General features: G+C 38.7%; 1 protein-coding gene across 14 annotated transcripts in view; it reads left to right on the top strand.

Annotated features, from left to right (window-relative positions):
• The window catches only part of LOC127797273 (2-phytyl-1,4-beta-naphthoquinone methyltransferase, chloroplastic), a 54,349-nt gene that overhangs the window by 7,735 nt on the left and 19,305 nt on the right, over positions 1 to 27,309 (top strand). For 2 of the 14 annotated variants that reach the window (XM_052330023.1, XM_052330014.1), the window contains 4 exons: positions 8,134 to 8,222; positions 8,427 to 8,622; positions 9,826 to 9,925; positions 10,342 to 10,879. The exons of 1 other annotated variant lie outside the window; for it this stretch is intronic. In XM_052330023.1, coding sequence (XP_052185983.1) covers positions 8,134 to 8,222; positions 8,427 to 8,622; positions 9,826 to 9,925; positions 10,342 to 10,442 — 486 coding nt within the window. In that variant the 3' untranslated portion in view covers positions 10,443 to 10,879. Of the gene's footprint in view, positions 1 to 8,133; positions 8,223 to 8,426; positions 8,623 to 9,789; positions 9,926 to 10,341; positions 10,880 to 13,450; positions 13,714 to 22,477; positions 22,674 to 22,774; positions 22,840 to 22,911; positions 23,003 to 27,309 lie in introns of those variants that run through there. 11 more of the 14 variants (XR_008022168.1, XR_008022170.1, XR_008022169.1 and 8 more) reach the window with 11 other exon arrangements.

A 27,309-nucleotide genomic window follows, 5' to 3' on the forward strand; every position in this document is an offset into this window, starting at 1 on the left:
CTTTCAAGAGACTTAGTGAGGCAGACTTGAAGGCTAAAAGGGAGAAGGGGTCATGCTTTAGATGTGATAAGAAATATTCTATTGGGCATCGCTATAAAAACAGGTAATTACAAGTTATGGTGATTTATGACGAAGAGAAGGAAGAGCTGGTGGAAGAAGAGGAGACGGAAGGAGGGTGTGAATGGGAGGTGCATGAGGCTAAGGGAGAGGTGATAGAATTGTCTATGAATTCGGTGGTGGGACTTACCCCACCCAAAACCATGAAGGTGCGAGGGTAGATTGCTGGCCAAGAGGTCATGGTACTTATAGACAGCGGGGCTACTCATAACTTCATTGCAGCTGAGTTGGTACAAACATTGGGACTACCAAGGTCAGAGATAGCAGGCTACGGAGTGATCATGGGTACGGGAATTGCTGTGCAGGGCACCGGAATTTGTAAGGGGGTACTTCTTTCTCTTCAAAACTTAGAGATAACTGAGGACTTTCTTCCCTTGGAGTTGGGCAGCTTGGATGTCATCCTAGGAATGAAATGGTTGGCAACCTTTGGCAAGGTACAGGTTGATTGGAAATCCCTAACTATGAGATTCAATGCAGGAGGAATGATCGTTACATTGCAAGGGGATCCAAGTTTAAGCAAAACCCTTGTCACATTCAAAGCCATGATGAAAGCGTTAAAGGATAGCGAGTAGGGTGTGCTTCTTGAATTAGGGTGTTTGTCAGCAGACTGTGGGGAGTTTAATGCCGTCACATAGGGTGGTATCCAGCAGGTGTTGGCCAAGTTCAATGAAGTATTTAATGACCCAAAAGGGCTGCCACCAAGAAGGACACGAGAACATGCTATCAACTTATAGTTGGGAGCTGCCCCCTATTGCTACCTCTATGTTCAAAAAATTGAAATTGGGAGGCTAGTACGAAAGATGCTCGTTGCAGGGATTATTAGACCTAGTATTAGTCCCTTTTCTAGCCCTATTTTGTTGGTTAAAAAGAAGAACAGGGGATGGAGATTTTGTGTAGATTACCGAGCCTTGAATAAAGTAACGGCGCCGGATAAATTTCCTACTCCAATGATTGATGAGTTGTTAAATGAATTGCATGGGGCCACGGTGTTTTCAAAGCTGGACTTGAAGGATACCACCAGATTAGAGTTAAGGAAGGGGCACTACGAGTTTCTGGTCATGTCCTTCGGACTGACCAATGCACCGACAACATTTCAGTCCCTCATGAATGAGATCTTCAAAGGTCAGTTGCGATGATATGTGTTGGTTCTTTTTGATGATATTTTGGTATTTAGTAGTGACTTGGAGGCACATGAGCTACATTTGAAGGCGGTGTTGAAGGTGTTGGTTGAAAACCAACTCTACGCAAACAGAAAAAAATGCCAGTTTGGACATCAGGAAGTGAGTACCTGGGCCATGTCATCTCACGCGAAGGGGTGGTTGCTGACTAGTCCAAAGTTAAGGCCATGCTTGAGTGGTCAAGGCTGAGGTCAATAAAGGAATTACGAGGGTTTTTGGGGTTGACAGGGTACTATATATGGTTTGTGAAAGATTATGGGAAGTTGGCTTGGCCTCTCATAGCAAAACTACGAAAAAAACGGGTTCGGTTGGGATGAAACAGCTGAGAAGGCTTTCCAAAAATTAAAGGAAGCTATGACTTTCTTACTAGTGCTGGGATTACCTGATTTCACTAAACAGTTTGTGGTGAAAATGGATGCGTTCAGATTAGGTTTAGGGGCTGTTTTAATATAAGAGCATTGCCCCATTGCCTTTTACAACCATGCACTTAATCCTAACGGTTGCAATAAGTCAGTGTATGAGTGGGAGTTGATGGCAATAGTGTTCGTTGTCCAAAAATGGAGGCATTATTTATTGGGCCGGAAGTTTATCATACGCACAAATCAGTGGAGCTTGAAGTTTCTAATGGAGCAAAGATTAGTGAGTCTTGAACACCAAAAATGGTTGCTGAAACTGATGGGTTATCAGTTTGACATCCAATATCGGCCCGAGTGGGAGAACAAGGCAGCAGATGCCCTCTCTAGGATCAATCACTCAGCTGGTCTTTTTGCGATAACAGTTTCAAAAGTTATTCAACTTGAACAGCTGGCTAAGGAAGTGGAGGCAGATGTGGATTTGCAGGAATTGATCTAGGAAATACAACACGATCCTTCGACCAAACCCGACTATCAGTGGGCTAATATTCAGCTCTTATTCAAGGGCAGATTAAACTTGCCTAAGGGATTGACTTTGATTCCTATATTGCTCCAAGAGGGGCACGATGGGAGTTCGGGCATGCATTCAGGGTTCTTGAAGACATACAAGAGGATAGCAACGAATGTGTATTGGGTTGGGATGAAGAGGGATATCCATCGCTATGTGAACCAATGTGCCATCTGCCAGCAGCACAAATACCAAGCCTTATCACGGCCTTTTGCAGCCACTCCCTATTCCGAGTCAAGTATGGGAAGTATAGCTATGGATTTTATTGAAGGGTTGCCTAGATCAGGAAATATGGACACAATATTGATTGTGGTGGATAGATTGAGCAAATATGGACATTTCAGAAGACTCAAACAGCCTTTTACTGCTGGCAGTGTGGCTGCGATTTTTGTGAAGGAGGTGATACGCCTACACGGGGTGCCTCGATCTATTGTGTCTGACAGGGATAAAGTTTTCATGAGCCATTTTTGGGAAGAGTTATTTCGCCTCCAGGGCACAAAGCTATGCAGAAGTATGGCTTACCACCCCCACTCGGATGGGCAAACGGAAGTACTAAACCAGACACTAGAAACCTACCTATGTTGCTTTGCATCAAGAAAACCAAAGGCTTGGTTCAACTGGCTACCATGGGCAGAGTTATGGTATAACACTTCTTACCACACAGCTTCCAAACTTACTCATTTCCAGGTGGTTTATGGACAGGAGCCATTGGGGTTATTGAGGTTCGACAGGGGTTCTACCTTGGTATCAACAGTGGAGCAGCAATTGGTTGCGAGGGATCAAATGTTGGAGGAATTGAAGGCTCAATTGCTGTGGGCTCAAGCTCAGATGAAGGAAGGGGCAGATGGGAAAAGGCGGGATGTTCAGTTTGAAGTTGGAGACATGGTTTACTTGAAGATCAGGCCCTATCGCCGCAAGTCGCTGGCTGCACGTCCTCATGAGAAGCTAGCACCTTGATTTTATGGCCCATTTGCTGTGGAGAAGAACGTTGGGCAAGTCGCTTACAAGCTGTCCTTGCCTACGACTTGCAACATTCATCTCATCTTTCATGTGTCCCAATTACGTAATGCCAACGGTATACTCACCACCTTAACTAATATACCTAGCCAGCTCAGTGAAGAACTAGAGATGTTAGTGGAATCGGAGGCAGTTATTGGAGTAAGGCCGGGGACGGGTAAGAACTTAAGAGGCTTGGATGTACTCATTTAGTGGAAAGGGTTGCCACCTTTAGAAGCCACCTGGGTACCTATGACATGCTCCAGCAACAATTCCCTGATTTCCACCTTGAGGACAAGGCGAGTTCTATGGGGGGAGGCATTGATAAAAGACCCATACAATTCCGTTACCAAAGACGGAATAAGCAGGGGCAGAATAGTGATAAGGGAAAGGGAGAAAACAACAAAGGTGGTTAAAGGGTAGTATGGGTCGAGCAAAGCAGGTGGCATGTGCGGACAACAAAATCGGTTAGAGGAGGATAGCTGGAACAACATATAAATAGGAAATATAGTAGAATAGGGAGGGGATATTTTTGGAGTAGTGAAGATATTGGGAGAGTGTGGACCTCTCGAAAGTCCACTTTCTTTTCATTTACTTAATTTTCCAGTTGTATTCCTCTCAATTTTCAGTAAATCAAGATAGATTATCTTCAATAATCTATCATTTGGTATCAGAACAGCAAAACCGATTCCCATGGTGAACCTTACTGAGTGAGTAGGAGACCAGGAAAGGCAGATAGATGGGTTGTACAATGGGCTAGACTCGTTGAAGTCGGAAGTGCAGAAGGTGAGTGGAATCAAGAAAAATATGGCCACGATGATGGATCAGTTCGCTCTCTTGATGGCACAATGGGATGAACAAGAGCGATGGAGAAAAGGGAAACGTGAAGGGAGAGAGGTGCCGCCGAGTTCCTCTTCATTCATGTGTCCTCTTCGTTGATGAATTTCTGTTTTCTGGGCTGGAGAATTAACGGTAAGATCTGATGGTATTGGGTTTGAGGTTAATGGAATTGGGTTTGAGGTTAATGGAATGGTCCAAGGTTTGGGTTGGGGTAGAGTGACAGGTTCAGTAAACAAGTCCTTATACTCTACCAGCAATTCATCAATAGGGGTTTGAGGGTGTACCTGGTCAAGCTCACATCGCTGATTGCTAACCGTCAGGTGCAATTCTCCATATAGCTTCTGCTCGGCCCCTTCTTCTGCTGCCACAATGGAGAACAATTGGGTTAGCTGGCTCCACTTGTTTTTGAACACTCGGTGGAGCCTCTTCCCTGTTATCATCCTACAAGCCCCAAACTCTCTTCCTCTCGTGAGAGTCATCCTTTTTCCCCCCTTGTTAAATGATACCTCCATCCTATTGAAATCAAAACTTATGGGGGCTCACCCCTTTCATCTAGTCAACCCCTAATACCACATCACAACCCCCTAATTGCAGCAGCCTCAAGTCTGCTTCGAACTTCTCACCTTGCATCTCCCAATTAAACCCTTGGCATACTGACTCACTGATCACCCTATTCCCATTAGCCACCTTCACACTTAAGGGTTGAGTTTCCTTTAGGGAACACCTCAGTCTTCTAGCAGAACCTTCATCTAGGAAGCTATGTGTGCTTCCACTATCAATTAAGATCAACAAACTGTCATCCTTTACCTTCCCTTCTACTTTAATTATCTTATTATTGGTCACCCCCTTCAGTGCATGCAGTGAAATTTCACCCTTATCCCCTTCTCTGAACTCCTCACCCTCTTCCCTTTCATCATCATCTTCTTTCTAATCTCTCCCTCGAGTCTCCCTCTAGCTACAACAGCTGCCGTCTGTATTGATGCCCGGGATAGTACTTATCCCCGCATCTAAAACATAGTCTAGGTTGCCTCCTCAGCTCATTGTATTTTCTCCCAGAACCAAGCCCCCCTGAATTCCTAACACCCTGATTGCCTCCACCCCAATCACGGTTGTGTCCCTTTTCTCCTTGATGAGACGCACTCCCACTTACAACCCAGTGTTGTTGTCTCTGCTTCCTCATCAAGGCCTCCACCATCTCTTGCAAACGTGCACTTTCTGCTGCCTGCTCCACCGTTCGAGGCCTAATCATTTTTACCATAGGCCTTAAGTCCTCGTTGAGCCCACTCAAGAAACTAGACACAAAATAAGCTTCCGAGAGGTGGGGGTCGTTGTTGATGATCAGTGATTTCAGCTCTTCGAACCTCCTCAGGTGGGTATTCACCTCTCCCACCTATTTCAATTTATTGAATTCCTCAATTACGTTGGACATGCTCCTCTCCCCAAACCTTTCGCATAGCCTATCAGTAAACTCCCTCCATGTAGGATTATCCCTAACCCTCGTCCACCCCTGGTACCAAGCGTCTAACAGGTCATCAAAGTAGGTTGAAGCCAGGGCTACCCTTCTCTCCTCAGGTACATTATACCAATTGAACATGCGCTCACATTTCCTCACCCACCACCGAGGATTATTCCCATCAAACATCGGAATCTCCAGCCAAGGCGTTGGGAACCCCGGTTGCTGTGGACGATTCGGTCCTTCTTGTCCACCTTTGATCATGTTCCTTATATCTTCCTCCGGTTCAATCCCGACTCCATCATTTCCCACTACTCTGTCTCGCCTATTATCTGGTATTAATGGTTATGTTCTATCTCTGGGAGGGAACTCTGGGGCCAATCTTATTGCATTTTGGCGAGTGAACATAACCATAAATTGTTGGAGTAAGATTCCCAGCTCTGCTCTCATTTGCGCATTATCCTCCCGCATTTGAGATAGAGCCCCATTGAACCTTCTCTCCAGTTCCCCTACCGAATTCTCCATCTTGCGATCCAATGCTAATATTGCATCGTGATTGCATTCCAAACCCCGCTCTAATTGATCCATGCGATTTTGGAAATCTGTCACAGTCGAGCTGAACTGCTACAGTTGCGACTCAAAGCTCTTCATGCGGGTACCTTCTACCATGGGAGAATGCTCTACTAACTCCGGCCAAGACCGTAACTTTGATATCAAATTGTCACTGCTAGTGACAATGACTATCTCATTGACTTAGAGAATTAGTCGGGGGATAGCAGTAGAAAAGCTGGAAAGGAAGGAAGGAAGAAGGAACAGAGAGAAGCAGGGAGATAGCTAAAGAGAGAGAGAGATACTGATTGTTAATAATATTCTCGTTAATGGACCTGGAGGGTCTAGGAGGGATACATGTACCTCCTATCATGGACGCAGCCATAGTAGATTCCTTCTTATAAGCGGTTATAATAACCGGTTTGTCCTATTCTAGCATTTACACATGGACTCTCCCTAGAAAATTCTCCTAGTAACAAACTATTACAGCTGGAATTTAAAGCAACAACCAGAATAGGCAATAACAGAAATAAAGTAAATGATTACAGCATATAAGAAAAAGAAATAACAGAAAGTAATCGCCGTGTGTGACAAGAAGGATAGTGTAAGGGGGAAGGACTGATGAGGACCTTACAACTGCTGCGTGCATGGTGCACTCCTCCCAGAGGTTGGACGGGGTCAGAGGACTAAAGGGAATCTGTTAGTTGGTCCACAAGTTGTTCATGGGTCTTATCTATTTGTTGCTTTAGTTCCTATTTCCTAGCTAATAATTTGGCCACTTCCTCATTGTTTTAGGAGAAGTGGTTATTCTATTTATTATTTAGACTTCAGTATCTGTAAGTGGAGATTATGCAGAATAATAATTAGATTTCCCTCCCACATATCTTCTTCTCTCTCTCTCTTTTTTCTACTTTCTTTCACCATTCACTTTCCTTCAGTATTAGTCTGGTGCACACATCATAAACTTAATTGTTATAAGTCTATGTACATGGAAAATAGAGTGTTATTTGGAAATCATGTATTAGATGCATAATACATGGAATAGGAAGTAAGAGTTCTTTGAAATATGAGTTTAATACGTGAAGAGTACATGTGTGGGAGGTCATGAAATGTAGAGTGGATAACATGTGTTAATTTTATTGAGTTCTTCCCTCTTCGTGTATTTTCCTTGATGCATTAACCTATTAATGATACAGTGAATGTAGAACCCTCTTCCAAATATTCCTTTTCCTCAAACAGAATAAGTATGAATTCAAAGTACATGGAAGACTCAAGCATACCAAGAATAGGAGGGAGATGAGGTGAAACATGCGATGGGAGACTTGTATCTCTTTGGTGTTGGGTTGATTACACATTGATGCATGAGCATTGCCATGATGTACGCTTAAGACATACAAATATGCTACAAACATGGGGTTTGTTATTTATGCTTGGCTGACTGAAAATGGACTCAATACATTGCTTTTCCAGATTTCAACTTCTGCATGTGGTGCATGTACTAGAATTTATTTTTGTCTTCATTGGTTAATTTTGTCTGGAGTTTTAGTGTTGCTAATCTGTCAGAAGAGATCAATAGCCACAGGCAATATGGCAGTTTTTACGCTACACAATAACATTCTTTGTTCATACTTTTGTGAAATTGGCTGTGGTGGAGCAAACATCTTATACAAGGGCTGATGTACAGTCAAATTAAAGAATAAGATCTGTTTGGCACATTTGTGGCTTCTGTATTCTCTTGGTTGTCGATAAATCTTTTCCTTTGGTAAGAATAACCTTGTTTTCCCAAAAACCTTCTTAGAGTTCTTAATATACCTGCTTCAAACAACATTTTTGGAACATGCTTAGAGAGTGAATTGACCAATATGTAAAGAAACCATTTTATGATGTTTGCAACACCCTGTTGTGAATGCATTTTTCCTTTTCATATTTATTGTTGATAAAAGAATTCTGCATTGTCTACTTAAATTTGAGATTGACAAAAATTGTTTAATGCCATCATGATGCACCATTTAATGGAAAAACCTCTGAAATATTATCCAATACCTCCATACTGGGTTCTCTTTTCTTCACAACTTGCAGGTGATTGGTCTTGACTTCTCAAAGGAGCAATTATCACTTGCTTCATCTCGGCAACATTTATACTCAAAGGCTTGCTACAACAACATTAAGTGAGCATTGGTGAATGTAACTATGAATTAATTAACTGGCTATTGAGAAGCCTCTCACACCAGTAAAAACCAACCTAAAAAAAGTTTCCTTTTATATCGTAATCAATAAATCTCAAGCAAAGATCTTGTAACTTCATTAAGCTAGCTATTATGTGCTTTACCATTGGGAATTCCAAGACATTGACATTGTGTGATGAATCATAGGTGGGTTGAAGGCAATGCACTTGATTTACCATTTTCTGATTGTCATTTTGATGCTGTTACAATGGGTTATGGGTTGCGTAATGTCATTGATAAACGCAAAGCTATGGAGGAGATATATCGCATTCTGAAACCAGGCTCAAAGGCATCTGTCCTGGACTTCAACAAAAGCACCAACACGCTTCTTGCCTCAATAGAGGTATGTATTGTAATATGAAATCAAGTTGCAATCTTTGACTTGCATTCTGACATTGTTCATTAATTGGTTTTTAAAAAGATTTGGTAACTTTGAACTGCTAGTCTTGTGTTTCTATATGTAGAGTGTGTTTACTCTTTGCAATGAAATAATCAGCTATAATTTTGTCTGCAAAGTGAAGACTCAAACTTTTAATTTCAATTTAACAATAGGATCAATGGACATATTGGTGCAACTCTTTGTTTAAGCAGGCATATGCAATGAAATAATCAGCTATAATTTTGTCTGCAAAGTCAAAACTCAAACTTTTAATTTCAATTTAACAATGGAATCAATGGACATATTGGTGCAACTCTTTGTTTATGCAGGCATATTGGACATATTTGCTTAGTTCCTGTCTTGAAAAGCTGAATCTTTATCTATATTTAAATCAATATTCTGACTGCCTCAAAGGTCTATCCTGCTTGCCTCCTTAGATGTTACAAAGAGTTCTCCAGGATCCTAAAGGAAGAATGGGTATTTAGATGAGAAACATTAGCTTAGATTAGCATCAGTAAGTGGTGGCAAACAAGAACTTGTATTGAATGTTGCTTTTGTATTATTGTGTTTTGGGATGGACTTAGCACATGCCCACTCACAGGCTGGTAATGCCTACTAATACCTACACTGGTCATTTCTCTGGGGTGATGGTTGCTAGCATAACAAAAGTAGCATTTTATCTAAGTTGTATTGTCAATTAGGGGTGCTGGGTGGAGTGACTGCAAATCTAAGGTTTGTTCTCACATGGACCTTTGATTAAGTCGTCCAACTACTGCAAGTGCACTGATGTTGTGATTTCCCCAAGAATTGCTGCAGCAAGAGCAACCATAACTGAGAATCATCAACTGTAGAATATCATCATTCAATTGCATAAGTGGAGACCTAGTAAAAAAAAAAAAAAAAAATTGCGCAAGTGGGAGGACTTCTTCCCTGAATGGTTGTATCCATTTTGTAATGCATCTATTTTTTTAGGCTAAGAAGTAATGCATCTTTATTATGACATGCTTTTCGTGTCATTCCATAACCTCATAATACTATTATTCTCTGGATAATTAAGTCTCAATCTATCAGTATTAAACAATCATTCATTTATTTTTTGTAAATATGATGTCAAATTGTAACTTGTGTAAGGACAAAAATTTGATGCTATGAGCACTGATTTGTAAGGAATGGATGCTTGAGAACATAGTTGTTCCAGTGGCTTCTGGTTATGGTCTTGCGGAGGAGTACAAATACTTAAAAACCTCAATTCAGGAATTTTTAACAGGTTTGTCCTTATTATCTAATTATAGATCTTTTTCTTTTATCAAATTATACTGGGAAACTCAACTAGTTCCTGTCTGCTAAAGACTCAGTCATATCCTCTCTTAACGTTGGTTTCTGGCTTGTACTTGACTGTAAATTTCAATCCTACTTCATTTTGTCTTCACTGACAAACGGACTTTATTGCTATATGAGTATTCTGTTTTGATGTGTATGGAAATCATGGGGTGACATCTTCAGATTTCTATTTCACATGGCAATTTTGTTCTTAATGTTATATGATTTTTGCCCCCAATGCTTTTCAGAATGGTCAGTGGATAAACGAGAACCAAAACTCATTATTAAATCCAATGAGGGCCTAAACCTGCACTTAGTCTATTCTTCTCCTGCTTGAACAAATTTACTTTCATTTCATTACAGGGAAGGAGTTAGAGGAGCTTGGTATGGAAGTGGGATTTACAAATGCGAAGCATTATGAGATTGGTGGAGGACTCATGGGGAACTTAGTATCCACACGATAGATGCACTTCTTGATTTTTGCAGTTCCTGAGAATTATGTCACCAGGAAGTATAAAGTTAGCGCTTTGATGCTTTTCATTGATGTCCTTTTGAAATCTATGTCTAAGGTTACTGTCTCCAAATATGTACTTTTGAGACAGTAGACCTCCCTTTTTCTTATTGTTCCATTGCTTCCCCTTCATTTCTTTCCATGTTTTTCTTCTACTTCATTTTCTTTTTCTTCTTCCATTTTCTGTTGGCAACTAGAGCTTCGGAGGCAGAGTCCAGCTATTTCTCTACTGTTGGAACGACTTCTTCAGGCAAATTTCTTCTTGCACTCTCCTTGTAATTACAGTGCAAGCTCTCTTATTCATTGTTAGTCCATTCTTTCTCTCTATTGATACAATTTCTATATTTATTTTGGCTTACTGCGATGACTATAAATATATTTATATGTATATATCTCTATTTTTGCATGTAACTTCTTTTTCTTCTTGTTGTAGCATCATTTTCTTTTAAATCTCCTTGCTAAGTATATTAAGGTCCCTTTGATGTTTCGAATGGGGTTTGCTTTACCCTAAATTTATTTCTGTGAATGGTACATCTTCATTCAGTATAGATATAGGAGTTTATTCCTTCCGTATTAAGGAAAGCAATTATTTCTGCATATAAATAGAACCCATTCAAATAGTAGCCCTGCCATGCAAATGATAGGCTCTCATCCGTTCTCTCTCTCTTTGTTAAAAAGCCTTATTCAGATGGTACTGTGTATAATTCGAATGTCACTTGCTGTCTCATTCGAATAACACCCTCCTTATTCGAATAACCCCTAATACATGTTATATATGATTCAAATAACCCTCACATATACACATTTAAGCTCATTTAAATCCTTTTTGAACCATCCGAATATATATACCAAATCCATTCAAATGTTGCACTCAAATGATAGCCATATCCGATAGATCAAAACTACTACAACTTCAAGCCCAATTTCGACCTTAATGAAGTTGAATCTCTCAAAAAATCTCAAAACACAAAAATTGTAGATATTTTTCTTGTCTTTCCATGTCATCTTGAATTACTTAAATCGGAGCTCGGACCAGAGAGTTATGACCGGAATACCAAACGCTATTGAAACTGTATAGTCGCATTCTAATGTATCGCAATAATAGCAACTTCAAAACCTATTTCGACCTTGATGAAGCCCTAATATCTTAAAAATCAAAACATGAAAATTGTAGATATTTTTCTTGTCTTTCCATATCATTTTGAATTAGCTCAATCGGAGCTCGTACGAGAAAGTTATTCCCAGATTACCAAACGATGTCGAAACTGCCAGAATAGTCTTATCCGAATTTACATCAAACACATTCGAATGAATTCCTCCCACATTTGAATGAATTTCATGTAAGCTGGTTAAATTACTCTGATTTTTGTCTGTCATTCGAATCCAATAGTGCCCTCATTCGAATGAATTTCCTTATCTTCCGAATGAGCTAAAAACCATTCGAATGTGCCATTCAAATTCATGATTACTGTAGTAGACTTGACCATACTTCATTCTTTTAGGTATATCTCCTTGAGATGATATCTGATTTAAGATTCGTTTGATGCATTGGAAACTAGACTTCATAGGATTCGATTTGATGTATTATTCGAATGATTTGCTTAAGTTTTGAGCCCGTAACAACCCGATTAATTTCTGCCAAGAAATTCGTAGCTTACTATTTTCGTATAATCTAACCACATGATATTTTTTGGCCTATAACTTTCTGTTTTCATCTTTGAATTGAGATCCGTTTATTGGGATGTAAACTAGACATCCTAGGCTTCGTTTTGATATTACCCGCCTTATTTGGCTTCATATTGAGCCCATAATGGCCCCTTCAATCTTGGCCAAAAATCTAGAATCTTACTATTTTGATTTCTGCATTGTTGTAGTTTTTGTAGAATAACTTTTGGTGTATAATTCTGATTGTGAATCTATTTGATGTTCTCGAAACTAGAGTTCTTGAACTTAAATTTCAAAATTTTGTTTGGGGCAATTGATCAAATATCAAACCCAAATCAATTATTTGAAATCACCACAAAACAAATCTAAAATTGAAGGAATCGTTGATATGAAATTCTTTTTGGGTTGCCATTCTTTTTTATGATTGAGCTATGAGCATGAATGCAAGTAGTTGTATATTGGAACCAATTAAATGAATTCAAGGAAATTATAAGATGGGAAAAATAACATATTAAATCTATAATACTCCTCAAATGTTGAATCAAGCTTTAACCTTAAATAACATCTACCAAAATTATCTCTGTATTATAATTTACATCTTGAACGCGGTAAATGTTATGAAGTAAGACATGATAAATTGTCTGATGATGGTAAAATACCCGGTATGGGTAAATGGTGTTGAAAATATGAATATTGAGAAACAAGAATTTAAATGCATGTAGTTTGCAAATGTATACATGATGCATACATGTACATGTTATATATATATATATATTTTGTGCACCCATTATTTTACGCGAAGGGAAAAGGTACCCTAGAGCACCTGGCGTTGGAAGTGGTGGCCATAGCCCGGCAGGTTGGCTCCATATTTATTTGTGAGATTCTATTGAAATAATACATTTTTGCATGTATTGACTAATAGCTTGAGAGTCGAGGAAATTTGATATTGATATTTAAATGATGCGTTTTTGCATGTATTGAATAATGGCTTGAGAGCCGGGGAAATTTGACATTGATATTGAAATGATGCACTTTTGCATGCATTGATTGATGGCTTGAGAGCCTAGGAGATTTGATACTGACATTGAAATTTCATACACAATTGCATAGTGGTACATGGTGGCATGATATATTTAAATTTGAATTGATAAATTTATGAGCTATGAATCTTGTACATAACTGTTGAATCTGTGATTATTCTTTTTGGAGTCACTGTGTTCTTGGATCTTATTCATTATTTTTTGTTCTCGAACTTGCTGAGCCCTATGGTTCATTTGATCTTCTTTGCCATTCCAGGTAAAGGAAAGACTGTTATTAGGGGGTGAGTCCAGTAGGATTTCAGCCCAAGGTTAGGGGTGTACAGAGATGCATCCTACCTTGAAGATCTTTAGTAGCATTTTGGAGAGGCTTGTAATGAAATATGTTTATTTTGTTAATTTACACTAGAGCCTCTATTTATTTTGTATGGCCTTCGAGTCTAGACTTATGAGGTATTGAAAATGTAATCGAACCTTAACTTAGTTTCCGCTGCTATTAATGAAATGAGTTGTTTGTTTCAACATGGTTTGTTTAATATCATCACTGTGATGACCTTCTTTTGAATATTTTATACTAGCGGGAATATTCGGAAGAGAGTCTTACAACATGTCTGCCCTCCGTCAGTCACCGTCAATGCCTGCCCCCTACCTCACCGCCACACGACCATTGGCCAGCGTCCGCAAGCCACTGCGAGCCACCGAGCTGGCTTCCTCGCGTGACCATTTGTAGACCGCCTATCACCTCTGCTTACAGCCATCTCTAATCGTTGATGCTCTTGACTGCTCACCACGATCTCGTCAGTCTTCTTCGTGTGCACCATCGCGCACCCCTACTGCCCCAACTGTCCTTCATTGCTACTCTAGGTCGTCGCCTCTGAAAGGAATGCTGCCTTGCGACCACACCGCTGGCCTTCAAGGAGCATCTAGCTCACTACTATCGAGCAATGCCACCATTTCTCTCACGATCTCTCATTCAATCTCTCTCTTCTCACACTTTCGATCTCTCACTCTCGGTCATGGCTTTTTGATGAGAGAAAAATTAGATTTAATTTCTCACATTCACTGTAAATGCTTGGCCTCCAAGCATGTAAGTATACACACACACACATATATATATATTATACATTAATCTCCTGAATTTTCTCCTCAAATCACTCTATCAATCTCTCATCCCAATGCCCACAAATGGTGCAAAGTTTTCCCCATCACACTTGCTTATCTATCACCCATTGTCTACCATTCCTTGCCATCACGCGTGTATATATATATATATATATATATTACACTAATATAATTATAGAAAAATACACATTTAATCCCTATATTTCATTCTTATTTCATTTAGGAACTTATTTAATTGCAAATACACCCTCTATCATTCAAATTAATTTGCATTGTGATACTGAAAATGCAAAGTTAATAACTCCAAGCTTACTTGATAAGGACGATTTCGTCCTTGCGCTCTCATAGGATCTTTGTTTCATCTTGAAACCACTACAAGATTGATCGTTACGAAAAATCGAGCCCCCTCAGGGTTCCGTTGACTTCCCGAGAGTCCCCTATAATGATTCGATTTTTTAGCCTGAAATGAAGGTATACTGAAAATTGTTTCAATTCTAATTTCTTTTAATACCATAAATCCTATCTCGGAACTCTCATCTAGACCATATCATTTGCCTTAAAATTTACACTCCGTGGTATTCCTTATAGTCGATTCGGTACTAATAACCGTAAGAAATTATTATTAAGCCCCTAATCTTTTGATAATTTCACTTATGGCCCAAGTTAAAATTACTCTTGAGCCCTTTAAAAAATTTGAGATATTACACAAATTGTGTTTGTTCTCACCGCCACAGCTAAACAATTCAATTGTTGCCACCGTAGCGTGCGTTCGCCGCTGCTACTAGATTTGGTAGTGATCATCGCCACTTGGTCTGTTACTCGTCATTGTCGTATCTGCTCAATTCTATTTATTTTACTTTACTTATAATTTTTATTATTATAAAAATTTAATCAAATACACACATACACAAAATGAATAATCAAATACATAAAATAATCAGATACACACATACACATAATCAATAATTAAATACACAAAATGATCAAATACATGCATATACAAAATTAATAATCAAATACACAAACCAATAATCAAATACACAAAATATCAATCATCAAATACAAAAATAAATACAAAATATATATTGAATCACAAACCAAGCTGATTTTGCATAAGAAGAAGACATTACCGTCATTGTCACTGCTCGTTGCCACTATTGTTGCCGCCGTTGGATCTAGTGTCTACAAGTCGTCTGCACGCCTGCAATGCTTGTTCTTCTCCGTTGCTGCTACTAATACTCGTAACCGGTTGTCTTCTCCCAAATTCGGATATGCATTTCGCCACCATTGGGTGAGGGAGAGAGATGGCAAGAAGGGTGTCGACGTTCGAATTGGTTGATTGTAATTCGTTGGTCCACATTATAACACCCCACTACCACGAGCATGTTATAACTTAGGAAATTTTGACTATTTTTTTTTTTTTAATAACTCATCATGATATAATTTTAAAATTTTCCTACTACCTACCTATCATTAGCTTACTTACTCTGTATACGTTAGGCTAGGTAATCATCAATAGCGGAAGCAAGAATCGAACCTCAACATACTTCAAACATTAATAATATTACATGACCGTCTCAACGAAATTAGTAACACAAGATTACTCAACAATAGTACTTAAGTCCATCATAACATGAAACATGACATCAGTTTTTTATTTTTTTTTCAACATAACTTGAAAACATAACATATCATGACTGATACATGATTGGGTCCTTATACAGGAATTAAATGTAAAAATTAACTTCATAATGTCTTGCGTCTTTACAATTCATCTGCTTCTATGTCTTCGCTGCAAATCTCATCTGGAACGTTTGAATGTTTCAGGGACAAAGCCCACATTAGATGATGAATCATCTAAGTAAGAGTACATCATAATATATATGTATTAATGCAATGCACATAACATCATAACTCTCATGTTTGGGTCGACTGCACCTTAAGATTACCCATCATTTTTACAGTCTCCCTGCCAGACTGGGGTGTATGGGTGCACCCTTGGCAAAAGCAACGGCGCCAGTACCTAATCCCAAACCCATGCAACGTATGATCGTGAATCTCATCATGCTCATATACATACTTTGTCATCAATATATGTAAATGCAATCACATGACATGTTCACATCAAGACATGACAACTCGATGAAAATATTTACATAAAATCAAGTTTTGATGAAACCACTTACAAGCCATTTTCATAAAATGAATCTAGTTGAATAGTACCACTTACCTTGTAAAAAGATAATTTTGCCATTGACGTAATTTTGCTTCAAAATTCGCGTCGGACTTCCAATTGTACTCAATTATGAATTTTGACGTACCCTGACATCATAATTACTTAAGAAAATTAGATTTCTAATTTTTCTCTAATTTTTCTAATTTCTCCAATTTCCTCCTATTATTTCCTCAAAATTATGAAATAAATACCTTCTCATAAAATTTTCTCAATTTCTTTTCACGATAATTCCTAAAACAATATTCCTAAGCCCCAAAAATTTTCTCATAATTTTAAAATCCATGTTCTATTTATTTCTCATTTTCCTTTGATTTTCAAGCATCTATTGCCTCAAAAATTCATAATAAATACTAATCATGCATTTCTCTTCCAATTTCATCATAAAAAATTCTAGAATATCATTCTAATATTTCTGGAATTTTTAAAGAAATTTTTGAAGATAACTTACCTTCCCACGGAGTGATTCAGTATTCTTCTATATTGCGATGAAATCTCGATTTGCGTATCCAACAACGCATTTTGCCACAAATCTTCACACGAACTACTAAACCCAACCTATATGATTTTTCTAGAAATTTTTGGTATTTTTCTCGATATTCTTTCTTTCTTTTTCTCAAATCTCTCTTTTACTCTCAAATCATTTTTTTTTTACAACTTTTTTCTTTCTAATTCAAGTCTCAAACCTTTCAAGTTTCCTCTATTTATAGAGGTTGAATTAAGTTTAGTATAATTGTAATGATCCACTATATTTTATTATTTTATTATTTTTTAAAATTATTTTCCACTAAATCTCACTCATAATCTTTAATTATTTGTCCATACACTACTTTATCTTCTACATTTCTCTATTAATTCACCCATTATCTTTGATTATTTGACCACACTCTACTTTGTCTCCCATATTTCTCCATTAATTCATCATTTATCTTTGATTATTTGTCCACACTATATTTTGTCTCTCCCATTTCTCTATTAATTCACCAATTATTTTTTATTATTTGTTTACACCATATTTTGTCTCTCACATTTCTCCATTAATTCACCCATTATCTTTGATTATTTGTCCACACTCTACTTTGTCTCTATATTTCTCCATTATTTCACTCATTATCTTTAATTATTTTTTACTTTAATTATTTTTCAACTAAATCTTATTTTGAATGGACTATTCTTTCATTTAGTCCATAAATTTAAGCCTACTTTCTTAGCCTACTAACTCTAAGCCCATTTACTTAGCCTTTCATTTCTCAACTTAGCCCACTAACTATAAACTCATTTACTTAGTTTTTTTTTTCAATTTAGCCCACTAATTCTAAGCTCATTTACCTAATATTTCTTTTTTTTAACTTAACCTACTAACTCTAAGCCCATTTACTTAACATTTCATTTTTCAAGTTAACCCACTAACTCTAAACCCATTAATTTAGCATTTCTTTAATTATAATCTCTAATGGATGTCAAAAGAAATATTTTAAATACAAAAGTTAATTACTATTATTTTCAAAATATTAGGATATTACACATACTGATGAAATGACCACAACCGAGAAGGATAATAGCCACGGTACGAGAATTTGACGTAGTTGTAATGCCCCACTCTCACTTACGGGTATTACTCGTGAACAATTTCTCGAATTGTCCACCTGCCTGGCCTTTGGTGAAGGGTGGACCATGTTTCAAGACGAAACGCCCTAAGTGGGAATTAGACTCATCCTTCCATTCCCTCAACCTCAGGATTCATTAGTAGAATTGGGTTTCAACCACACCGCATTTGGTTGAAAAGAAAACTTATGAAGATGTCCAACCGTCATTTTCTTATTTATATTTAATTCTTTTTTTCCACTTAAGAATTTTTACCGGGCTCCATAAAATCACCATTTCAATCAATCCATTGATTGATTACCAATTTTGGAGGAAAAACTTATAATTTTTAATTTTTCAAAATTTCGGTGTTATTCTTCAAAATGCCCAAAAAATTGCTTTATTTTGAAAATTCCTCCGGCCCCCAAAATCAATTAAAAATTGCCCCAAATATCCCCCCAAATTCCAATTTTTTGAAAAAAATGGCCGGCGGGCCTGCTGGCGCGCCCAGGGACCCACGGTGCACTAGCTGCGCGGTTGGCAGCTGGTAGCGAGCACCTTCCATGCGCGGTCACACCCCAGCGCCCGCGCCCCCGTGCCCACTCCTGTTGCCACCCCCTGTGGCCCCTTATGGGCCACGCGCGGGCCCTAGCAGCTACTGCTACCGCCTCCACTACTTTTTTCCTTTTTTTTTTTTTTTTTCCTTCTTGGGCCTTCAAAACCCAAAATTTCCAGATTTCTCCTTCCAAAATTTTGCCCCCCAAAGCATCACATTTTCAACAAAAACCATCTTATTTAACCCCTTTGATGCTTCCTACAACTCATGCCAAATGAGAAATTTACATCCATACTTAGGCATCTTCAAGCCATAAGCTAATATCTCATTTTAAAATAAATCAAACACTCCCAAATATAAAATACACACATAATCTTAGGCTTTAACAAGCCATTACCAACCCAATACATTACATTACATAAATCAAGAGCAACAAAATAGGCTACCTTAAGTCATACAATACACTTGAATCTTCAATTCCATGCTTCCACAAGCCATTCCACCTTGTCTTGGTTTTTCCCATGCTTCCACAACCTATATGTGAGGGTAAAAACCTCATGAGCTATTAAGCTCAATAAAGGTGCAATGCAAAATAAATATGAACATAACAAGATTATATGATGACAAATGCATGCAAGTGTGGCTAGGTCTCTTTGCCCTCACAACCCACCAAGGTTAGAGGCATCAACCCACCATTTCAATCATGTTCCCAAACTAACCTATGGCCATAAGTCTAATGAACACAATACAACATGCCAAATGCAACATATACATTTATGAACCATACCTACAACACATTGCAAGGCCACCGTCCCATGGGGTCATCATTTACCTCTTCTTGAATATTTAAATCTTCATTTCAAGAGAGCTTCCATCATCATCTTCTCCCATCTAAGATGGCATTCAAACAAGAACTCACTTTACATTCAAGCATACTAAAATAAAGAGAAGAAGGAACAAAGCTTACCTTGATCCCTTACTTCTTCTTCTTCACTTTTTCTTCCATGGGAGACTTCCTTATCTCTCTTTCTTTCTTCCTTCTTCATTTCTTTCTCCAAATGGCCAAAGGAAGACAAGTCCTCCTCACTTGCCCTTAAATACAACCATTTCCCATTTTCAAAAATGGATCTCCACCATTCATTAAAAGCACAATCCATGTACTTAAGGAGAATTAAATCTCTACCATTCATTTCAAATAAACAAGTCTCCTCTATAGGAGAAAGCACAATCCATGCTATTTATCTTGACTAATCTCATCCATTGGATTATTTTTCCTTTTCAAGACTTAAGCACAACCATTGGATCACTTGGAAATTTCCTTTTATTTTCAATTAATTTATTTTGACTATTTTCCAACCATCACATGAGAGACCACTTTGAAAGACATAAATACTTTCTTTCCCATTTAAATAAATCGCACAATTTTCAACCATTAATGGGTGACTAATTTCCCATTTCATTTGGATTTATTTAATTCTCCTTAATCATGCTCAACATTAAATGCTTGAAAAACTAATTAGAATTTCCTTTGCATTTAATTTAATCTCTTCAGTTAACTTGGATCACATTAAACCACGTGTCATTCTAAGACACTAACTTTGGCTTCCAAGTTCTAATCTCATCCATCCATGTGGCATCACCATATTTATTCTCCAATATAGGGAAAAATTAATTACTTTACCACATAATTGAATATCCACCATTTTTTTCATTTTTCATAATTAAATTCCTTTATGAAATTAATTCCAAAATTCTCAAAATATCCTTTGTGAATTTATTAACCCCATATATCTCCACATAATTGCAAAATTGAGATTTAATTCACTTACTTACCTAATTCCACATAGGAATTATTTTCAATTTACCAAAATATCCTTTTTATTGGACTTCACTATTCAAATTACCAAAATGCCTCTCTCATAGGACACCCTCATTTTCAAGGATCCAACACATTCTCAAGGGTATTTTTGGAAGTTTTCTTACTTCTTTTCTCATTCTCTTAACACCAATTACACCAGGGTGTTACAATTGTGGTGAGTGATCAGGTCGTCGGTACCTGTAAGCACTCCAATGCTCAAGTAAGTATGAGAGTCAGGAGCAACTATGTGGCAGTAAGCTGGCAAGAAAAGCATACCATGGCTTTGAAGAGAGCTGACTGATATATAGAAGGAGAGAATGTCCTCCTAGATGCGTCGTGTGCTTGCAGGTGATGGGACTAAATATCTGACGTCGGTGAAGACACCTAGATGGTGCCAAAGGGACCCTCATTAATGGGGATGAGATCTACCATTAATGAGGATGAGATCTGAGGTAAGCGCGTGGAAATCCAAAAGTGGCTGCAATGATGATGTTGCAGGTGGGTACATGAGCAAGATGGGACTGCTAGGTTGGGTCTAGATGGCCTAGCTAGAATAACCCTTAGACCACAACTGTTCTTTAGTTACTTTGCAGCCTTCATATTACGCGAGCTGATCAGTTAAGCCAACGAGTTGGAAGTATCGCTAGGAACTCACTAGAAGTATCGTTGGGAGCTCGCTAGGCCTCATGGTTTGAGTTCGGGTTTCAGCGATGTGCGAGCTCGTCTTGATGGGCTTGCTTGGGCCTTAAGCAGTTGGGTCGGCCTACTAGACTAGATCTAGCCCATAAGAAGTGGTGCGAGAAATCCGCATAACAGAGGGTATGCTAATTTTTGCTCTCCAACTATAGCAAACAATTTGAAACTCAACAAATATTTGGCGAGGGACAAGACGTATAAGGAACACTGTTTGAGTGGGTTTCCAGTATTTGGCTCTCCATATTTTAGCTTGGCAAGCAATTTTTGCTCACGTAACGGGCAGCTATTCTGCTCTCCAAATCATGGAATAAAGAGCCAAATCCAGAAATTAAGCTCCAACAAAGCTCACCAAATTTCTTTCGCCTTGCTAGAAATTTGGCAAGTTGGAAATCTCTCCCCATATGTGGCGATGGAAATCTTCTCGCCATCTTTCACTCACCCCTCAACGACCAACAACGTGGGAAGAGAAAGAGTCGTTACAGGTGAAGGCGAAATCAACCAGCAAAGGAATGTTGAAGAGGTGGCGACAACATATCTGACAAAGACAGTCGGAGAAGATGAGTTGTAGGCGCAAAACGACGACTAGCGAATATAAAGGCGGACGAATATAATGACGACTAGCAAAAATGAAGTCAGAGGAGGTGAGCAGAACGACGACGGGGTGAGGAGCAGATTGAGTAAGAAGTAGGTGTGTGGGATTTTGGAGAATTTTTTTATTTATTTTTATGTTTGATGATTGTTATTGTGTATTTAGTTATTGATTTATATATTTAATTATTAATTTTGTATATATGTATATTTGAGTATTTTGTGTATTTAATTATTAATTTTGTGTATGTGTAAAAATTAAAGAAATAATAAAATAAATAAAATTGAAGTTTATTAAAATAAATAATAAAATAAAAAGTAAAATAAAGAAAAAAATAGGGAATATGGTTAGAGCATGTAATTTTTTTAGATAAAATTAAAATAAAATATAAATTATTTATAGTATAATAAGGATGGAGATAGGAAAATGGGATGGAGATGGCCAACAGGACGGAATTATGGCGTTTGCAATTGTGATTTTAAAAATTTTTTTACTCAGATTTGCTGGTTGTTTTTTACGGTTAATCTGGCCGGGGGCTAATCGGATCGGAATTTAGGCCTTAGACGGATCTCCATTATGAGTCCCGTCGACTAGTTGGATCGGATATTGGTCCGTCAAATATAACCCGTAACATCCGAATCTATCGTTTCCGACCCGAACTCACCCTGCTTACAAGCCTATCAGAAACTGATAGAGAGAGAGAGAGAGAGAGAGAGAGAGGGAGAAGATGGCTGCTTCAGGTTACCTTCCTCCTGTTGGGCCGTTAACGGCAAACCGCCGTCCGGTTAGGTGTGCCGCTGAACGCCAGGCGCTCTTTAGCCGCATTGCTCCAGTCTATGATAATGTATGTCCCCTTATCCTCATACTACAATTTTTGTGCCCGAGCGAGAGTTTTGGGGTACGGTTTTTGTTTTCCGAAAATTTTTTTTTTTTTGTTTTTTACAGCTGAATGATTTGCTGAGCTTGGGGCATCATCGGATCTGGAAACGTATGGCTGTGTCCTGGAGTGGGTAAGTGAACTTCGTTTGCATATGTATATTTGTATGTCTGGACTGTTGAAGTTCTTATTTTGATTGGTGCAGTGCAAAAGAGGGAGATAATGTGTTAGATTTGTGTTGTGGAAGTGGGGATTTGGCGTTTCTCTTGTCTGAGGAAGTGGGTCCTAATGGCGGGGTTTGTTCTTCTTCCTCTCCCTCTTGGGCTAATTCATAGTATTTTGTTATGAATTTTCTTAATGCAAAACATTTCTGAAAGGCTATTACTTTTCTTCTACCTTCCTGTTTCTTGGTAGCAATCTTGAAAATCATTTGAAGAATAAGATAAGAGGGAAGACTAATGCCCGTTGTTTCATATATGGCTGATGTGAATTGTAACTCATATAGGAAGCTTGATAGTATTTTTTTTTTTCCTTTTTTATTTCAAATGAGGCAAAGACTTGAATTTTATGCTTTAGGACATAAAAACATATTCTCTGTCGACAAGCTTTCTATCTTAATTAAAAAACTCTGCATGCTAGACTTTGAGGGTGTCACATTCCTAGGGTGAGACTGGAATTAGGTGGAAATTAGAATGAGAGAATTGGAAGGAGGGTGATAAATTAGCAGAAAGGGAGGGAGAAATTAGAGAGAGTCGAGAGAGAGATAGAGAGAATTAGAAGGAAAGGATTTCAATCTCATTTCACATCACATCCCATCCTCTTACAAGTAGCCCTTTTATAGGCATAGTTGGTTGCTAATTGAATTCATAACAACACCCATGTGCTCCTAACAGATTACAAAATATCTCCTAACAAACTATTGTAACCCTATTATAATATTGCCCCTCTATTGTTTCTAGGGTCATGATAGAGGGTTGCATTAGATTTATTTTAAAGTATAGGTCAGTTGGAGGATTAGTGGAGATAAACTGATGAGGACCTTACAATTGCTGTGTGCATGGTGCAATACTCCTGCAGGTTGGACGTGGTTAGAGGACTACAGGGAATCTATTAGTTGGTCCACGAGCTATTCATGGGCTTTATCTATTTGATGCTTTAGTTCTTATTTCCTAGCTAATAATTTGGCCATTTCCTCATTGTTTTAGGAAAAGTGGTTATTCTATTTATTATTTAAACTTCAGTATCTGTAAGTGGAAATTATGTTGAATAATAATCAGATTTCCCTCTTGCATATCTTCTTTTCTCTCTCTCTTTTCTACTTCTTTCACCATTCACTTTCCTTCAGTATTAGTCTGGTGCACACATCATTTTTGGTATTAGAGCATACTCATGGCAACCCGTGGGAAATTGAACATGGAGTTTCGCGATGAGGTCCAAGAAGTCATCACTTGGCATGAAGCTAACTTCGACCACATGAACACTACCCTCCAAACTATTCTGTCTGAGTTATAGTCCCTACAAGCTGCCCAAGCAAAAACCACTAGTGAAGAAAACATCAATTCTTTTGGCCATGGAGAATAATCCCACCACCAAGCGCCACACAACTTTGATAGTTCCTACACTCCAAGGGCTACTGAGCGGAGCCATACTAGCCTCAAGCTATCCTTCCCAAAATTCAATGGCGAAGACCCTATGGGGTGGATTTATAGGGCTGAACAATATTTCGAGTTCAAGGGGGTTGAAACATCACAACAAGTGCAGCTGGCACCTTTCCACCTAGAGGGGGTGGCGTTACAATGCCATTGCTAGTTGAGCAAGTTCAAAGGGCCTTTTTCATGGTCGGAATTCACCAAGGTTGTTCTTCACAGGTTTGGACCAACAGCTTATGAGGATCCTTTGGAGGCACTCGCGAGGCCCAAGCAAGTTACTATAGTGGAGACATACCAGGCCAAATTTGAAAAGTTATCCCAAAGAATGGATGACTTACCTGAACATTACTTGGTGGGATGTTTTATTGTAGGATTGTGAGATGAGATCTGCTTGAATGTGAAGGTGAAACAATCGAAATTGATATCTAATACCATAGGAGTGGTGCCACTGATTGAAAAGAGAAACCAATTGTAGAAGAGACCCAACATAGGGTCACGGGCACCTTTGTCGAGTCAAGCACAACAACAACAATACAACAACAACAACATATCCAGCCTTTATCCCACTATGTGGGGTCGGCTACATGAATTCTAGACTTCCATGTATTTCTATATTTTGTCATATCTTCATTGAGATCCATACACTTCATATCAAACTTTAATGTCTCCCTCAAATTCTTCTTAGGTCTGCCTCTACCTCTTTTTTTGATTAATTGTTCTATTTCATCAACTCCCTCAATTGTCATCACCTATCAAACCCATTACTAGTCAGGAAGCCCGAGATCGATGAGCGAAGGGGCTTTGCTTTTATTGTGATGAAAAATTTGTGCTCGACCACTGCTGCTAGTGACCCCAATTATTTATGACTGAGGATTCGATGGTACCAGAGGAGATCCACCTTGAAAAAGAGCAGGCAAGTGACGACCCCACACTAGAGATTTCTTTCCACACAATCACTAGAACTACGCACCCCCACACCATGCGAGTTAACGAGCAATTACAGAACCACCACCACATCACCATTCTCATCGGCAACGAGAGTACGCACAATTTCCTCAACCAAACCGTGGGCAAGCGACTCGGCTTACTTGTGGAGTGCAACAAACCTCTCCAGGTCGTGGTGGCTAACAGGAAGAAGATTGATTGCTAGGGCCAGTGCAAAGGACTCTCCTTAACCATTCATAATTGTTCCATACGGGCTGATTTCTATGTCTTACCATTGGTGGCTTGTCAAGTAGTGCTTGGGGTGCAGTGGTTGGAGACGCTCGGTCCTTTTGAAGCTAATTACCATGACATGACCATGAGCTTTAAAAAGGACGACAGGCTACACAAGTTACAAGGAATACGCAAGGGGCCATCTAAGGCGTTGAGAGATAAAGAACTGCTAAACCTGGAAGGCATGAGGTATTTTTTCCAGATAATTTTGGACCCTTCTAGCATATAGCCCACAAGAGTTGGCCGGCGACCTCAACGAGGTCCTCATGGAATTTAACTAGGTATTTTTGGAACCCACTCAACTACCCCCTGATCGTATGCATGACCACAGGATTCCTCTGATGCCCAATACTCAGCCACTCAGTGTCCGGCCTTACCGATATCCCTATTATCAAAAAGTTGAGATTGAATGTCAGGTCTGAGTTTTTGAGAAAGGGGTTAATTTGTCCAAGCAATAGCCCATTCTCCTCTTCGGTGCTCCTAGTTAAAAAAGCTTATGAAAGTTGGAGATTCTGTGTGGACTACTGAGCCCTCAACAATATCATTGTCAAAGATAAGTACCCAATTCCCATTATAGATGAACTGCTCGATGAACATCATGGAGGAAGATTCTTCACCAAATTAGACCTTCGCTCTGGTTACCATCAAATTTGGGTTCATGTCGAAGACATCCATAAGACAACTTCTACATTCACAAGGGTCACTATGAGTTCGTCGTCATGCCATTCGGACTCACCAATGCATTAGCAATGTTCCAAAGCCTCATGAATGATCTATTTCGATCCTATCTCCATAAATTTGTCGTAGTTTTCTTCAATGATATTTTGATTTATAGCACCAGTTGGTCTAACCCCCTATCCCACCTGCGCATTGTTTTATTTGTTTTTTCTACTAATCATTTATTTGCCAAGATGTTGGTTTGGAGTTCAACAAGTTGACTACCTTGGCCATATCATCTCTACTGATGGGGTGCGCATGGACCCCGAAAAGATAAGAGCAGTCAATGAATGGTCGACCCCAACAACACCAAAGGGAGTACAAGGATTCTTGGGACTTGCAGGGTACTACCGGAAGTTCATGTCACGAAATGACCTGTTACTCCAGCATCTATTTTCGTGAACTTTTTAAATTTCGGCATTACTTCATTTCGGTAGTAGCTGGTAGGTTAGACGTTACCATTTTGATATTTAGATGTTAGCCGAATTAAGGTGATGATCAGCCAGGTAGGAAGAAGACAAAAGGAATATAGTTGGTTAGAATTTGTACTAGGTGTGACCCACCTCTGACAGGGAATATCCCTCCAAATGGCCTATATATTTAGCACCCCTCCATCGAGAGAAAGCATGAATGAGAATACCAGAATTTGTTTCCTTCCTATTTCTCTCTTTCTAATCTCTTCCTCCCTACTCTCTCTCTACTCTAATCTCTGAATTCTTTCAAGTTCTTATTGGAGAAGGTGTGAGAAATAGAGAAATAATTGTATTTCTTCTCTTAACCAATGATACATAGAGGTTAGCTATATATACATAAATTTCTAACAATAAGAGAAAGCTATATCAGATCCCATAATTTGTGGAATCTCCTAATCAGCCTAATTGATCATAAAATCCTTCCTAAAATAGCTAATATAGAATCCTTCCTAAAATGGCTAGCTATACACAGTTTTTCCACTCTCCCTCAAGTTGGTGAATATGTATTCTCCATTCCTAGCTTGGACATAATATTCTCGAACATTGAGC

The sequence above is a fragment of the Diospyros lotus genome, chromosome 3 (genome assembly GCF_014633365.1).
Source record: "Diospyros lotus cultivar Yz01 chromosome 3, ASM1463336v1, whole genome shotgun sequence".
NCBI lineage: Eukaryota > Viridiplantae > Streptophyta > Magnoliopsida > Ericales > Ebenaceae > Diospyros > Diospyros lotus.